Source organism: Musa acuminata, chromosome BXJ3-6 (assembly GCF_036884655.1).
Source record: "Musa acuminata AAA Group cultivar baxijiao chromosome BXJ3-6, Cavendish_Baxijiao_AAA, whole genome shotgun sequence".
In the NCBI taxonomy this organism is placed as follows: domain Eukaryota; kingdom Viridiplantae; phylum Streptophyta; class Magnoliopsida; order Zingiberales; family Musaceae; genus Musa; species Musa acuminata.
In genome coordinates, this window is record NC_088354.1 from 3,147,896 (window position 1) to 3,164,004 (window position 16,109).

General features: G+C 35.2%; 1 protein-coding gene across 8 annotated transcripts in view; it reads left to right on the forward strand.

The window, feature by feature from the left end:
* LOC135640441 (protein SWEETIE-like) overlaps window positions 1-16,109 on the forward strand; it is a 75,263-nt gene that overhangs the window by 24,807 nt on the left and 34,347 nt on the right. For all 8 annotated transcript variants that reach the window (XM_065154872.1, XM_065154873.1, XM_065154874.1 and 5 more), the window contains 13 exons: window positions 178-281; window positions 4,648-4,780; window positions 4,866-4,972; window positions 5,805-5,918; window positions 6,007-6,174; window positions 6,317-6,403; window positions 6,608-6,701; window positions 7,304-7,372; window positions 7,464-7,586; window positions 7,681-7,749; window positions 7,838-7,942; window positions 9,938-10,026; window positions 15,307-15,463. In XM_065154872.1, the coding sequence (XP_065010944.1) occupies window positions 178-281; window positions 4,648-4,780; window positions 4,866-4,972; window positions 5,805-5,918; window positions 6,007-6,174; window positions 6,317-6,403; window positions 6,608-6,701; window positions 7,304-7,372; window positions 7,464-7,586; window positions 7,681-7,749; window positions 7,838-7,942; window positions 9,938-10,026; window positions 15,307-15,463 (1,419 nt within the window). The remainder of the gene's footprint in view (window positions 1-177; window positions 282-4,647; window positions 4,781-4,865; window positions 4,973-5,804; window positions 5,919-6,006; window positions 6,175-6,316; window positions 6,404-6,607; window positions 6,702-7,303; window positions 7,373-7,463; window positions 7,587-7,680; window positions 7,750-7,837; window positions 7,943-9,937; window positions 10,027-15,306; window positions 15,464-16,109) is intronic.

The following is a 16,109-nucleotide window of genomic DNA, read 5'->3' on the forward strand; positions in this document are numbered from 1 at the left end:
GAAAAATACTAACTTTTTTATGTGATACTCCACTTTTGTTGTACTCAAACCTGTTCATAACTTTCTGTAAAGGTTTTCTTGTGGGTTATTTTCATTATCTTGATATTGATGTTCGCCAATGCTGTTTCTTGATCTGGAATGTTAGAAGTCATACTCATGAATCTGTTTTTTAAGTAGGGGACAAATTTGAATCTTGAGCTCAACTCTTTGCATGGGCAAGCCACACTTCTAGCAGCACTTGTTTCTATCTCGCCTAAGTTACTTCTCGGTTATCCTGCAAGGTTAGTGTGTGGTCCTGAAAGTAGCTCTATAGTTTGTGTTGCATTTGTCATGTTGCAAGAAAGTTTTTCTTATATTTATGACAAAAGGCATATCTTTATATATTGGCACATTGCAAGTGACTGTATTTTGGAATTTTGTGATCTACATTGTAGTTGTCATTTGCTTTTTATGTTTGCTTTCCCTAAAAATAAGGGTTCTAGCAAAAATTAGTTTGTTAAGCTAATGGTTTGTGTTGGTTCTATAAGACTCCCACCATGTAGGACCATTATTTGATGTACAGCTTGAAATGGTATGAAGTCGGCAATATGTACCGGTCCACCTGCTGATCGATACGTGGACCTAAGGATTGCAATGTCACATGATATGGTATGGTTTATGCATTACGTACCAGTGTAGCTAGCGATCGACACATAGGCCGCCTCGTATCGGGCAGAACATGGGTGTACCGCTTGGTACACCCAAGAAAATGGACGAAATAGCCGAAACATGACTGTTATCAACATGTTTCATTTGGTAATGGCCAGATCTTGACCGATACACATCAAGGGCTAGAATTTGTCCTAGGGACCCTAATTTTGGCCTGGTTCAATGGTTTAAAAGCTTCCTCACTCCCCTCTTTCACTCCCTCTCACATAAGTTTTCCCCTCTTTCTCACTCTTTCGTATACTCTTTCTTAATTGGCCTTCCTAATTGGTGATTCTAGCCTTAGAGCTTCAATTGGAGGAACTAAAATGTTTAAACTTATCATTTGGTGGAAGATCAAGCCTATATGTCTGATACGTAATCTAATATTGTTTGTATCTTCGTAGATGATTCAACATTGTTGAAAAAAAAAGAACATGCTGCAAAGTTGCTACTCAAAATAATAAAAAGATAAATTCGCTATCTAAATGTTATTTTGACTATATTCTTATTGAAATCTAATTTAAATTGTATTAAATTTTATTTAAAGGGATTAAAATAGGATTTTCTTTATTTTCTAAACATTTTCAGGCATTTTTGATGGTTTTTTGGGTTTGTTGGTACATATCGATGTACTAACAAATGGTACGCCGGTGCTGATTGTTACGTAGAGGTCCAACCATTGATCGACACCACTAGTCAAATCGAGATGTCATTCCTTGTGTGGACCATCTTGTTTGGGTAGACCAGTGGACCACCCTATTTTGAGAGATATCGACCGGTACAGGTGATGTATCAACTGATATGGTTGAATCTTATGCTGTATTGGTTGGTACAGGTCGGTATCGATTGGAATTTAGTCAATACCAAGCCAAACTGGGTCAAATTTGACCCCAATAGTCAGTATCAACTTGAATTTAATCATGTTGTGCTAAATCAATCAAGTTTGACCCCAATGGTGGGTCAAATTGCTTGGGGCCTCTTTTGGCGCTTTCAATCATTTACTTTCTCAGTCTCACTCTTTCTCACACTTGTTATTAAAGTTTCTAATCAGCCATTAGTGGTAATCAAGTTCCTTTGACGAACAAACATGTGGCAAAGTTGATCCTTGAAATTTTCTGGTAAGCCCAGGAGCAAGTTTACCAAGAGGTAATCTTGTTTGGCACCAAACAATTAAAAATTGTCTTAGTTGGCCGGTACAACCAAGACTTGAAATGTCTTAGTTGAGTCAATTAAGATTAATGGTTCAAGGAGAAGTGGAGGAAAACAATAAGAAAATTTTGCTAGAAACATGAATTGTTGGTTGGTCCATAGGCGGACCATGCATATCGGTCTCTTGGCTGATTGGTGTGTATTGGTTGATGCTGGTGTACTGTGTGTTACTTCATTGGTCCTTATGCCTAATTAATATGTTTGAATCAAGAATATGCTAAATGAATGGAAATTCAAAAAAAATAAATATTTGAATCATTTTTAACGTGATAAGTTGCAATATAAGAAATTGCATAAATATCCAAGCAATTCGATAAAATGCTAAACAGCAAATTGAAAATGAAAAAAATCCTATTCAATGTTTTTACACCTAATTTCTTGGTATATATGAATCAAGAATATCCGAGCCTAAATAAATAGAAGTTATAGGCTATAAGGATAAAAAATTGAAATTCTTATCCTTTTAGATCCATTGAGGAAAAACTTTATCATGTCCTCCATAAAAGAAAGTTGCTTTTGTTGATCTTGGATCATGTATAAAGAAAAGAGTTGAGATGTTGGATTAGGTGTTGAAACTCTAAGAATTGAGTAGAGAAAACTATTGAGATAATATTGATATGTACCCATTTCTCCCTCCAAACTCAATGGCATGACTTGCAATCGGTGGATCGGGATCCTCGATTTATTGAAGCTGTATGTTGATATGATTTATTTGTTGGACCCAATCTTGGAATTGGTCCCATGATATAATATAATGGTAAATTATGTGACATTAATGTATCAACGTATTAAGAGTCATTGTCTCAACATTATTATTAACATATGTCCTAGAATGAAAGAGGTATGTGGCGCTATGGAGGTTGGACCGTAAGAATGACAATCTCTGAAAATACGAATCAACACCATACATTTGTTGGTTATAAGTTCTTCCATCATATGAAGGCTATGAATATGATGAGCTCCTATCAATGTCGATGCCATAAAGGTTTTTTCGCATCTACTCAAAGTTGTCAATTGTCTTTCCCTTTCCTTTATCCTTCTAGCTATACAAGGTGCGTGGATCATTGAGCTCTGTGATCTCAAATTTTGGTGGCGTGTATAAACTATGCTTTATCCTTTAATTAGCCTTTATCCTGTTAAATGCAAGAATAAACCCTTTTTCCACCAATAATTTCATATTCAAACAACAATAATCATATATGATTAACTGTATATTAAACCTAATTAGTACCTAATTGGTCTAAATGTAAGAAAATAATTCTAATTTTTTTTCTTAATTATGATTAATTATTCTTCTTAATCATGCAATAATAAGCTTCTAATTTGTTGTAATATGTGGTAGAACGAGTCATGAATTCATGTAAGAAGTCAAAACATGATACAATATGCTTAATTTCCTTAATTACCACTCATTAGACTTTAATTATGCTCAATCTATGTAACCATGAAAGGTATCGGGCAAATACTTTGATAATTTATCATATGGTTCGCCTTACCGGTTCATACCAATGTACCGATCAGTTATCGGTATGGTATGTACCGAATTGTATCGACATACTGACACATGATATAGTGGAGTATATCAACAAACTTGTATGTATCACCCATACTGGTCCTTTATCGGTCCAATATGCGGTACTCTTTGGTATGGCGAACCTTGGATTTTATCGCAAGGTCCTGTGGTTGACTGCTGCCTTCACCACTTACCCTTTGGCCTTTACTAAAAAAAGAAAAAAATCTACCTAACCATGCATTAAGGAGCCTCTAATTGTCCATTAATCATGGTAGAGTAAGTCAATGCATGATCCATCTAAGCTAATTTTTCTTGCCTCTAATTATATCTTAATTAATCATTAGTCCCTAATCAATAAATATTTACTTATATTTTTTAGGAAAATTATATGAAATTTAAAAAAAAGATGGTGAATATCTTTAATTGAAGACAAATTCCATAGGATCTCAAGATTGAATCCATCTTTCATCCAAATCAACCTTCACTAATCGCAAGCAGTGAGATTAAATACGTTTAAGCCTCTAATATAGGAAAAAGAGTTAGACTAAGACTGAGTGAAAGAGGGGGAAAGGGAGGGGCTTTTATAAGCCCAAAAGGACTCCCAATGGTCAAATTGGCTGTTGGGGACTCAAATTATTGTTGCCTATTGAAATTCAATTGTTTTCGATCAGGTACAAGCGAAATCCGACTATTACCGATCGGTATGCCTCACAAATCAAGTGTATCGGTCGAAACTTTCTCATTGGGTTTTTGGCCAGCCTTCGGACACTTGCGTACTACTTGTTTCGTACTGTTTCTGCATGGCAGTTCATGTCTGGAGATAACAAAAAGAGATTTGATTGCTTTTAATTTAACTAGGGGTAATGCCACAGATGACATAGAACTCAATGGAGAGAAAGATCTTAGTTTACCTCAAATGGTTGGGGGTCATATGACTTGTTATGATTGTCATAACATATTGCTCAAAATTAGGTCTTTTCCTTCGGCACCCATGGGCCCACTGTCAAATTCCTAGATTCATGTTTGTTTGGTACCTTTTAAAATTATGACTATTTTTTTTCTTCTTGTTACGATTTGAGAAGTGTAGTATCATTTTTATTAAATTTGTTTTCAGCATTTGTTTATTCTTTTTTGTAACATTTATAGTTTGGTATTTGAAAATAAATCTTCAGTATTAAACATGAGTAGCTCAACTGTCTACATTTTGACCAATAAGAATTGCAATATGCTATGCCTAGGCTGCCCCAATCTGTCTTTGAAGTTTCCAAAAAGATGCTCTCTTCATTCAGTCGTAATCCTCTTGCTGCTATTGTGGAGAAAGAAGCTGGCTGGTTACTTTTGGCTTCTCTTGTAGCAAATATGCCAAAAGAGGTATGTGTGATGCTTTTAGAAAGTTGACTTCTGAGTTTGACAGATGTTTTGCTTGTGCTACCTTCAGCTTTATCATGATATACAGGAACTGGAAGACCAAGTTTTTGACGTTCTTCTACTTTGGGCCGGTCCTTTTGCTGGAAATCCTGAATCCTACTTTAGGCAGGCACAAGATTTGGCAGCAGAACTATAGTAAGACTGAATTAACATTCTGATGGTTCTTCTATTTTCATCCTTGCAATATTACTGTGTCCATTTTAGAGTAATTTTGCTTCTGTCCTTATTTTGAAACTAGAATTTGGAAACTCTGCAAAATATGATGATTGAAAATGGTTTAGATAGACATCGAACATTAAATGCTGACACAGCTCAATCCTTTTTTGCTATTTGTCTAGCTAAAATTTATAACTGTAATAGTTTAAGTATCTGATGAAAGTATATTTAGATTTTTTAAAGACTTGTAAGATAATCAGCCTCATTTGTGCTAGACTAGTTTATCTTGTTATTTTTGTACAGCTTAGTCACCATTGGTCTTAAGTGCTAATTGACTCAATACAGCCGGTCTCATTGGGACATGATTTGCCCCAAATGCTGATCAGTACAATCGAAATCTGATCATTACCGATCAGTATCAGAACTGTTTCATACCATTTTGGATTGTATGTCAAATTGTGTAAAAGGTTGAAGATTTAAAACCTCATTTGATAAATTTTTAAACTTGAAATATTGGAATAGTATCATATCCACTTACTAAAGGTTGAGGATTCAAGAAATTTTTACATTTAAGACATTGGTCTTAAATGTCGAAACTCCGGTATGGTACGATATTTCAATCCTTGGGTTGAAGCATCACTTTTTCATTGAGTTGAGCCCAACAATGGGCTAAATTAGGGATCGGTGATGTGCTTGTATATGGAAAATGGTGCATGTATATTATTTCATATGGATTCTCAACTAATTTGCAAGAACATCTATCTTTTGGTATATTATTAGTTTTTACATTTCAACTTCTCTATTCTTCTAGTGTCTTGTCGGCTGCAGTTGAGGCACTAACTGCCTTTATAAGAAGCTTTGTTTGTCCGACAGTAGCAGCTATTAATGGAGTTCTTCTTCAACCCGTATTGGCATACCTCAGCGGGTAGATTCATCTTTCTCTCCTTTTTTTGTTGGTGCTGCTCTTCTTCTCAGCTTGCTTGTTCTAAATTCTGTATGTTAAAATTTTGCAGAGCTTTGTTCTATATTTCATTCTTTTCCTCAAAGCAATTACCAAATATGAAGTCTGCTTTAGCCCTCTTCACTGCCAGAACATTGATGGCTTATCAGTCTATTCCAAATCCTATGGCATATGAAACTGATCATCAGCAAATCATCGAAATATGCACTTCTCCATTCAGGTAAGTTAAAGTGAGTTGCTATTTTGTATCGTGGAAGTTGTTTTGTTGAGTGTTTTGAGCAATCTTTGTACTGATATTGATATGCATTTCATTACTTGTTAAACTGGCTTTGTTAAATTTTTGCGGTGACTTGCATAAAAAGTGATCCATCGGGATATGAAGAAAGCTCGAGCTTGAGAACCTTGTTAGATAAGAAGGATGCTTGCTTAGGCCCTTGGGTACCTGGGAGGTACTTCTTTCATTTTACTGCATGCACTCTTTATCGGCATACTGTAATATTCTTGATATGACTGACATTTTATATAATTCTTGTCACACTGCTTAAGATTTGCTTAATCTTATTCATATATCTTGCCAAACCCTGTTTAGATACAGTTTTTTTTGTTATTCACCTGAAGCAAATTTAATAACCTTATTTATTGTTAATGCTCAGTGATTGGTATGAAGATGAGCTTCGAGCTTTTGATGGTGGCAAAGATGGACTAATGCCATGTGTATGGGATGACGACATTTGCATCTTTCCTCGGGTAATACCCTCACATGTTGGTTCATTGCTAATTAGTCTGTGTTTAATCTTTTCTGTAGAATTACATTTCTTTTATTGTTGAACTATCTGTAACACATTTGCATCTTTCCTCGGGTAATAGCCTCACATGTTGGTTCATTGCTAATCAGTCTGTGGTTAATCTTTTCTGTAGAATTACATTGCTTTTATTGTTGAACGTTATGAACTTGAACCCAACCCTGCAACTAAGAAGCTACGGAACAGCTAAATTTAGTTTTGGGCATATATTGTTTCAAGATGTTCTTGATCTTCTTGGTACATTCTCAAGTAAGCCGTGACTTACACTGAACCTTTGAACAGAAATACAAGTAGATAAAAGGAAAATGCATTGGTTACAAATAATGACTTCTTTACCAAAAGTTTTATCCTTCTTTGTTCCCTGCTCATGGCACTTGCTACATAAATGAAATTCCTATGTAGACCTTTCACTTATTGCTTTCTCTCAATGATGCAGATTCATTTTATGCAAATATGGAAGTCTTTTTATTCTTTACCTTTGTATTATGTTGAAATGTCTCTATTTGATTTGGCTAATTAATTGTGATTTGTGATGTTTTATTTTAGTCTGAGTCGATCAGCAAAATGTTGGTTAATCAAATGCTATTGTGCTTTGGGACCATGTTCGCTACGCAGGTACGCAATTACAATGGTCATATTTCATGGATATGATATTTTGTAATATTAATATTTAATATTTGTTTTTCTTATTGTTTCTCACCTCAAGGATAATGGTGGGAAATTAATGCTTCTTAACAAAGTTGATCAATGTATAAAGAACAGCAAGAAGCAACCATGGCATGTGGCCAGTGTAACAAATGCATGCGTAGGCATGCTAGCAGGGTTAAAGGTGTCAATTAACATCTTTAGATTTTCATAGACTAATATATTAGAAGGATTGCATTGTTTCTGATGCCCATGTGATAGATTATCCTTGTGTGCAGTCCCTGCTTGCTTTACGAAACCAGACATTGACAGTTGAGGTTTTAAGCACCATTCAGTCCATCTTCCAGGTGCAAATCATTGTAATTTTCTGTAATATCTCCTGGAGACGGCTAGTTTGGTTCTTTGTTTGATATATTCATACCTGTAAATCTACAGGGTATTCTTGCAGAAAGTGAAAATTTTCCAGCCCAACGAAGAGCATCATGTGAGGGTCTTGGTTTACTGGCTCGCCTTGGAAATGACATCTTTACTGCAAAGCTGGTGCGTTTGACATATAAGATGCTATTATAAGATTAAGTCATTTTGTCCAGGTAAAACCATATTATTGTATTATCAACAATTCTCGTTCTGTCCAGGTGAAGCCAGACTATTGTATAATTTTCTACAAAGGTTCAACTTTATATTACCTATATTCTTAACAGTCTCTGTCAAAACTTTCAAGTTACTACCAAACTGGGATTAAGTCAGTTGAATGCTTTACACTAAATATTGAAAAGCATCTTTTTTTCCAAGAAAACATTAAAATATGTTACTTTGTAAAGCGTGTTCACAGGTATCCCCCTTCTATCAGAGGATAATAAAAAACAGGAAGATTTAGAGGGCCATTTCCCTCTTCTAAAATAATTACACGTAGAGAGTAGCATAGTTGGCTAACCAATTGGCCACCCTATTGCCTTCTCTATGTACATGCTTAATAAAATAGGCGTAAAAGAACCTCAGCAAGGTAAAAATGACTTTAATTACATTCACCACAGCCCAAGGAGTTGCCACTTTGTGTTTCAGTATACGAATTAGTTGCTCTAAGTCAGATTCAATCTGGGTGCAGTGAACTCTTAGCAGTGGCCTTGCAACTCATAGTAGCCTGAGCCTTATAATAGAGTGTGCTTTGGTGCTTCATGAACCTGCAACTGCAAGAAGCAAAAACTGGATTACCAGCAGCATTTCTAAGCACAAAACTAAAAGCATCCTTCCCAGCCTCATTTTGAAAACTATCTTTAAGATGGTACACTTACACATGCATTGACTCTATATGTATATCCGTTTTGACAAACAACTGTATACATATCTTGTGCATGTAACAATGTATTAGTTGGACAAGTATGCTTTTTGGTCCAGTCATGTTATATGGAAAACATGATCTACATCTTGTAAAGATGCATTTATATGAAATGAAATGTTGTGGAGTCAGTCTTTTGCATTACATGGTTCTGCAAAAGTCAAATGTGACATTTTTATGCTTATCTGTTTACTGGTATCTGAGTGGTTATTTTATTGAAAGTCTAGATTGAGGCAAAAGACAGTGTAGATTGAGATTTGTGAATTTTATTATCAAGTGCTGCATAATTTCCTGTTATATATGTGTCCTCAGTCTTGTGATACCTTTCCTTCTCTAGTTACATTATGATAGGCAGCTGTTACATGGTAGAAAGATCATGTTTTTTTGATTTATTGAATTTCTTAAATAGTTATCACATGGCACTGGCAGTGATCATAAAGTTCTTAAACGTCTGGGATCATTGAACCTTTGGTCTTCTCACACACATCTGTTCAACTTTCTTGCTTTCCCAATTCCATGAATATCTTTAGATTTGTGCATCACACTATTGTAAAATTGTAGCTTTTAAATTTAACTATTATGGATCTGAATACAACTTAATTGTGAGAGGATGGAGATTATTTGATGAACACAAATTGTCTAGACACTGTTCCTTTCAAGCTTTTTACAGTTCAAATAGAAGTTAATTAAAAACAAACAAAAGCAAAAAGTGCCATATCGTAGTGAACTGTTTTAAGTTGAATTGTCACAAGTTAGTAGCACGAAACTACAATGTGATTTTGATCCACCTAGTTATTAATGGTCCATTAGCTAAGTAGTGTTTTCTTACTGTCCTTAACATCTTGTACCCTTGAATCTCTTGATATCATATCATTGTTTTTTTAATGTCATAATATCTTGAAATTCTAATACTCGCTGATTTGTTTGCTTCTGATGTCTCTGATATTCTTGATTATTATAGTTTCTCAACCCAGACTTTCTTTGCATTATACAATTTTATTTACTTTGTGTGAGTTCAATTTTTAGATGAATATTTTGAAATATTTATTTTTTGTCATGTCATTAGTGGGCTGGTGATTTTGATGTGACATCTACTATTAAAATAGCTCTTTAACAAATTTAGATGGTTACTTTGTCCAAGTTCTTGTACTTTTTTCCTTCTTTATGTTCTAAATTGTATAATCACTTTTGTTGATCAGACTCGGTCTCTTCTTGGAGAGATAGTTGCAGCAACGGATCCAAGTTATATAGCATCTATTGCTCTTTCTTTGGGTTGTATTTATCGGAGGTGAGCTTTTTAAATTTCATTTCTCTTTATTTAGTTTGTAATGTAAATTCGCCCTCATATATTAAACATTATTACTAGTCTCATACTATCCATGTTTATCGGTCCCTAGCTGAACCAGTATGTACCTGTCAGTACACCAACACAGACTGGCAATTCGAGAAAAAGCTGAAAAATTAAATGAATTTGGAAAAACTTTTTTTTGGATTTTTTTGAAAAAAAGGAAATTCTCCTAATTTGTTGGTGTATAAATTTCAATTTAATAAGAAAAAAATAGAAAGTATATCTAAGCCATAAATCAATAGAAAATTCTAGGCTATAAGGAATTTCAATTAAAATCCTTATCTTTCCAAATCCGTCGAGGAAGCACTTTGTGGCATCATCCTTCATTGAAGAAGTTGCTTCCAATGATTTTGAATCACCTACAAAGAAAAGAGATATTTTGAATGAATCACCTGCAGTGAAAAGAGTTATGTTGAATTGACTTGGGTCACTTGTATTGTCCTTGCCACTACCATGGTCATACTACACAAGTTGCCTAGTCGACATCTCATAACTTCCTTATAGGTGTGCGTTGTTGCTCCAGGAAGGCATGGACGCTAGCTGCAAGGTTTGAGTCAACATCATTACGTTGACCCTTGCCATTACCCTCATAACGATCATAGATCGGTGCCATGGCAGCATGCTTATACTCTGCTTCTTCTTCGGTCTATGTCTATAGAGTTTTAACTTTTTCCATATAATGTTCTGCATGGATGGTTTTCCTTATATGTAGAGGAATCTTAATGCATTTTGCAACATAGGGAAATCTACCAGCTACCATTCTAATCGAATCATAAGTCCCTATTGATTAATTAATCATTATATCTATAGTTAAGTATTACTTAATCGTTAGTCCCTAATGAATCAAGATTTACCAATATTCTTCGTGCTAATTAAATGAAATAGAAAAGAAAAATAGAAAGATATGGAAAATACCTTTAACTGAAGACAAGTTCCACCAGATCTCAAGCTTGAATCCTTTTTTATCGAAATTAACCTTCACTAATTGACCATTAGGGAGATTAAACAAATTTAATCCGCTAAATTGAGAGATCTAGCGAGAAAGGTTGAGAAAGAGTGAGAGTGAGCTTGAGAGTGAATGAGAGTGAGTGAAAGTGGGAGTACGAGGAGATTTTATAAGCCCCAAACAGCTCCCAATGGTCAATTGGACTATTGGGAGTGACACTATGTGAGGTGTACCGACCGGCATGCCTCACATATCAACCATTTTGCGTAAAACAGGTAGGCTTGGTTTTTCTAAGCCCATGAACTGGTACATGCTGCCCATACCATATTGTTTCGGGTGAAATTTCAGTTCATGGTGGGCATATTAGTCATTTTGCGTCGATCTGTCTGCTACCTAAATGGGTCATATAGTGGTCTTATACAATTTATGGAACGATTTAAGAATGCTCTTGTTATCAGATGGTGGTGGATTATCTTTGGTAGCAATACAGAAAATTGGAAATTGATCGTATGGAATTGTTACTTGAGTTAGAGCAGTATGGATCATGACAATTGTATTATTAACTATAATAATTTCATTCAAGCTCTGCCTATTAAATGGTAGTACAAACTCTCTAATAGCAATAATGCAAAGTGGATATCAATCATGTGAAATTATTACTTCATTAAGAGCAAGGAAGCATTGAAATAGTTTTTTTTTGTGTTCTTGAATCCTTGGTATCAATCATATCAAAGCTACTTTCAGGTATTATTTTGTTTATAGAAGTTATTAACACATTGGCATCTGAGTTTAGAACATGGAGTGCAAACTTGATTGGTTCGGTATGGTATGTCCGATATTTGCTGGTTCGATCATCGATCGGTACATGGAGCCCAAATTGGGTGGTCTGATCTGGTACACTATATCTACAATGTATATTTTCTTCTTTTGACCCGCGCTAGGGCTCGGCTCATTACATGACTCCTTGTGAGGAGTTGTGTCACTCTTCTCTTGTTGCCACATGCTTTGGCATACCCTTTGCTTCACCTCCTTCATGCCCTCCTCTTCTTCCTTCTTGTTTGTTTCCTTTTTTTCTTTTCTTCTTCCTTCTTCCTCCTCTTCTCCACCTGTACCTAATTTTCCTCTTCTTTCTTCTCCCTCTTCCTTCTTCTTACCCTCCTCTTCCTTTCCCCTACAATATTGTGGTATGTTCTGATGTACCGTGTATCGGTATACTAGAATGGATCGGACCCGTATTGGCATGGACCACCAATATGTGGGTCCAGTAGCTGCAATTGCATTTCTTGGTTTAAAAGGTTCTAGAGGTCCTTGGGATCTTGGATTATGTCAGGTTTTTTATTGTATGGAAAAGAAAGCCTTGTCCTATGAGTTAGATTTGTCTTGTTAGGGCTTGTCTTGTTAAGACTGGAATATAAAATATTGTTATAAAGGATTGTACAATAGGTTGTAGTTGGATTGATTTCACAGAATGAATGTTTGTTTTGTTTGGCTGGAAAGCCTAATTTTTTTTATTTTTATACTTCCATTGTCACGACCCAGTTCAATCCGATTCAGTGGGATAACTCACACAATAACTTGATAGCGTGAACCACATACCCAAAATACTTAACCATAAGTCAATGGTAGTACAATGATCTAATCCTTATAAATTAATTCAAGTCTCTTCTTTATTCTGATGTGAAAATAAATTAAAGATATTGCAATCTCTGCAGATACGTGCTTGACATCCTTATTGAAGCTTTACTTTGTCCAGAATTAAACCCTAGGTCCACTAGTGGCAGCTTCATGCCATAATGTACTTCCAAACCATGATGTGCCTCCAACCCTATCCACCCGTCCACCGGTTACTCTATCCTACTCGGACTTATTACTATACATGATGCTATGTCTACATTGTTACTGTTTGACATGACTTGGTTTGATGGAATAATTGGTCTACGAGCTTGCAGAGCTTGAAACATTGACCCAATATATTTAAGGCAAGTTACTTGTACACCCATTTAGCTCATGTAAATTAGTTTGTCTTTTTCCATTTCAGTGTGGGATTCAACTGAATGGTATTGCATCCATTATCTTATGTTATCGCTATTCTCTTTATCTAGTGTTGGAGAATAAACTTGCAAATTTCTACCTTTTTCTCAATTAAGAATTGATATATTGAGTTTTTATTTTTAATTAAGTGTTGTTGTTTCCTATCAAATCTGGCCTTTAGAATTTTAAATCTTCCTTCAGCCTTCAACTCCATTGTTTGGACAATTTGGATCATTCCACGTTAGAGCTGATAATCCAACCTTTTTTAGCTCTTGATTATTCAGAAGCCAAAGTGACACATTTTCTAATGGAGGAAACGTAGGTTCTCAACCGTATAATAGTGTTGACCTGTTTATCAGACCCATCCAACAAGGAATGCATGGGTACATAAAGTAACTGTCATTTCAAGAATGACATATCATCACTGGAATTGAAGATTCATGGTGCTGTTTAGCTAAAAACTTTTAGCAAAATTTTTTTATCATATAATTGAATGTAACTTAGCAGCCCTTTTCTTATAGATGATTATGAAAAAAAAAGAAATTTTCTCTTCAGTGGAGTATGAAGAATTAGGTGTGGTTTTGATAGAGGAATAAGAGAGGGAGACTTGTTTAAGATGGTATAGATATGTGCTAAGAAGACCTATAGATGCTTTGTTTAGAAGAGTTGAGATAATTACTATTTGTCGTATGAGAAGAGGTATAAGGAGACCACTTTGCTACAAACCATAAAAAAAATATTTAGATACTCTTAATTTAACCAAGGATATAACTTCCTATAGTGCTCAATGACAGTAAAAGATATATGTAGCCAACCCCAAATAATTCAAACTTTATGACTTGTTGTAATGGAGTAAAAAGAAAAAGGAACAATGTTAAGGGGACTACTTGTGTATAAATTTGGGAAGATCAAGTGAATGTGCAAAATAGTTGGTGAAAATAGTGAATCTGAGCAACCAGTTGAAGATCAGATGGTTGATCACAGGCATAAACTGGAACATCAGAATATCTTTAGGTTCTTTTTTATATGTACATTCCAAGGAAAAGATGAGTACAGCCATCAAGGCAATAATTGGTAGTAGATTTCTGATTATGAGTTCATGATGCATCATATGTCACCATCTGACTGTGTTTGAACCATTATTAGATCATCTATGATTAGAGATCGTCCAGATCTTGTGGACAAGATTTATGCAGCCAAGGTATCTAGTTCAGAATAGGTTTTCACCGCTGTAGATCTGGTTAACTCTGATATACACTCATGATTATCACATTACATGTTAGCTTTTTTTTAGTTTGTATTCAAGTTTAAACGAATTATGAATAAATCATAATATAATTGGTTGTGGTTGGATTGATTTTTATGAATGAAATCTGATTGACTGCTGGATTCTAGGATGTTTCTTCTTGCAATACTTCCTGCTTCATGCTTGACATAAACTTATCTGTGGTGATTTCTCCAGTCTTGTCATGCCAATTGATCTACAAATTAGCTGCTGCTGGTTTCTGATGAGGGGGCAGGCCATTGAAATGGCCATTTGCCCAATCAAGTTATCTTTTTTTGTTTTTTTATGTAAAAAATTGTTTCCAGCCACTGCTCAGTTTGGATAACTCGGTAGTGATGAGGGAATGGTTTGCAACAAAATTCCATCACGGCTCCTTGGTGAGTCCATGTCTTTGCCACATCTCAATTTGTTATTGCAACTTGCAATGGGACGAGACTTAATAAGAGGATCTCTTGTGCTGATTTTATGTATCTGTTTGCCCTTCTACTCTACTTTCTAGATTGATTTTTCCCTTTTCATTTTTTCCTTTTCTTAGTGGCATTGGTATTGTATTTGTGAAGTGTCAATCGGGACACCAGCATGTGCTGTTTCAGCATCCAGTCAGCAAAAGGTGGTGCTGATGGCATTGAAATTCTTCACTGTGACATAGTGATGATGGCATGGTAGTCCATGTTGTGTAGGGGCCATGCTGATAATGTATTTCCTTCAAATTTGGAGCCTTTATTTGGTGGACCAGAAACCTACAAGGAACTTCCTTGAAACTTGATCCATTGTGGAAATAATTTGCGAAATGATAATTGTTCCAACTATTCTTTTTCACTTATGTACTGTAAATGCTGACATGAATTGTTTTTGTTGATGTAGGAAAGTGTTTTGTTGCTATAACTTTTTATATATAAGTAATTTTCTATTGTTGAATTTGAAGTTGATAGATGATTTCTTCGGTACATGTCTGCAGTGCAGGAGGAATAGCATTAACTACTCTGGTGACCTCAGCTGTCAGGTCAATTTCTTTGTTAGCCAAGAGTTCAAATGCTAGCCTGCAGTTGTGGGCTTTGCATTCTCTTCTTTTGATAATCGAAGCTGCTGGTTTATCATATGTCCCTCAAATTCAGGTACCTAGTTGCAAATTTGTAGTCTGTGTTTATATGATGCCTGTTATGATGGTGTGGTTTTCTGTATGTGGCACCAACTAATTCAGTTCGCTTTATTATAGAGGACTGGCTGCTAATTTCTTGCATTAAATACTTGTTTAACATTTAATAAGTATTAATTTCTTTATTTAATTATGAACATAGAGGTTCAAATGGTAATTTTGTTTTCTTATGATATTTCTATATACTCTCGTGCTACACCACACGCTACCGTGGGCAGAAACCATAAGCCTTTGTTTACGCCTTCACTAAAGTAAAATTGGCATATTGCCTATGTCAAGATCTCAAATTTTGAACCAACCAATTGGTATGGAGTGGTATTTACTGGTCCAACTGAGTATTAGTATATCAAATACTCATTTAAAAACATGTAGCTCATTGTCGAAAACTTGTCATTCATCATTTTTATTTTAATTAACATTGAGGTACAAGTCAGAATACCACCCAGTATACTCTCACAGTGCACTATCACAGCTCTGCAACAGTGCAACCATTGATTATATGTTCCTGCAATGTTCAAAATTTTCCATGTTTTTGGTTTATATTTCATATAGGTAATTTGTATGGGGCATGTAGTAGCCTTGGCAACCCCAATTTGCTTGGTCTT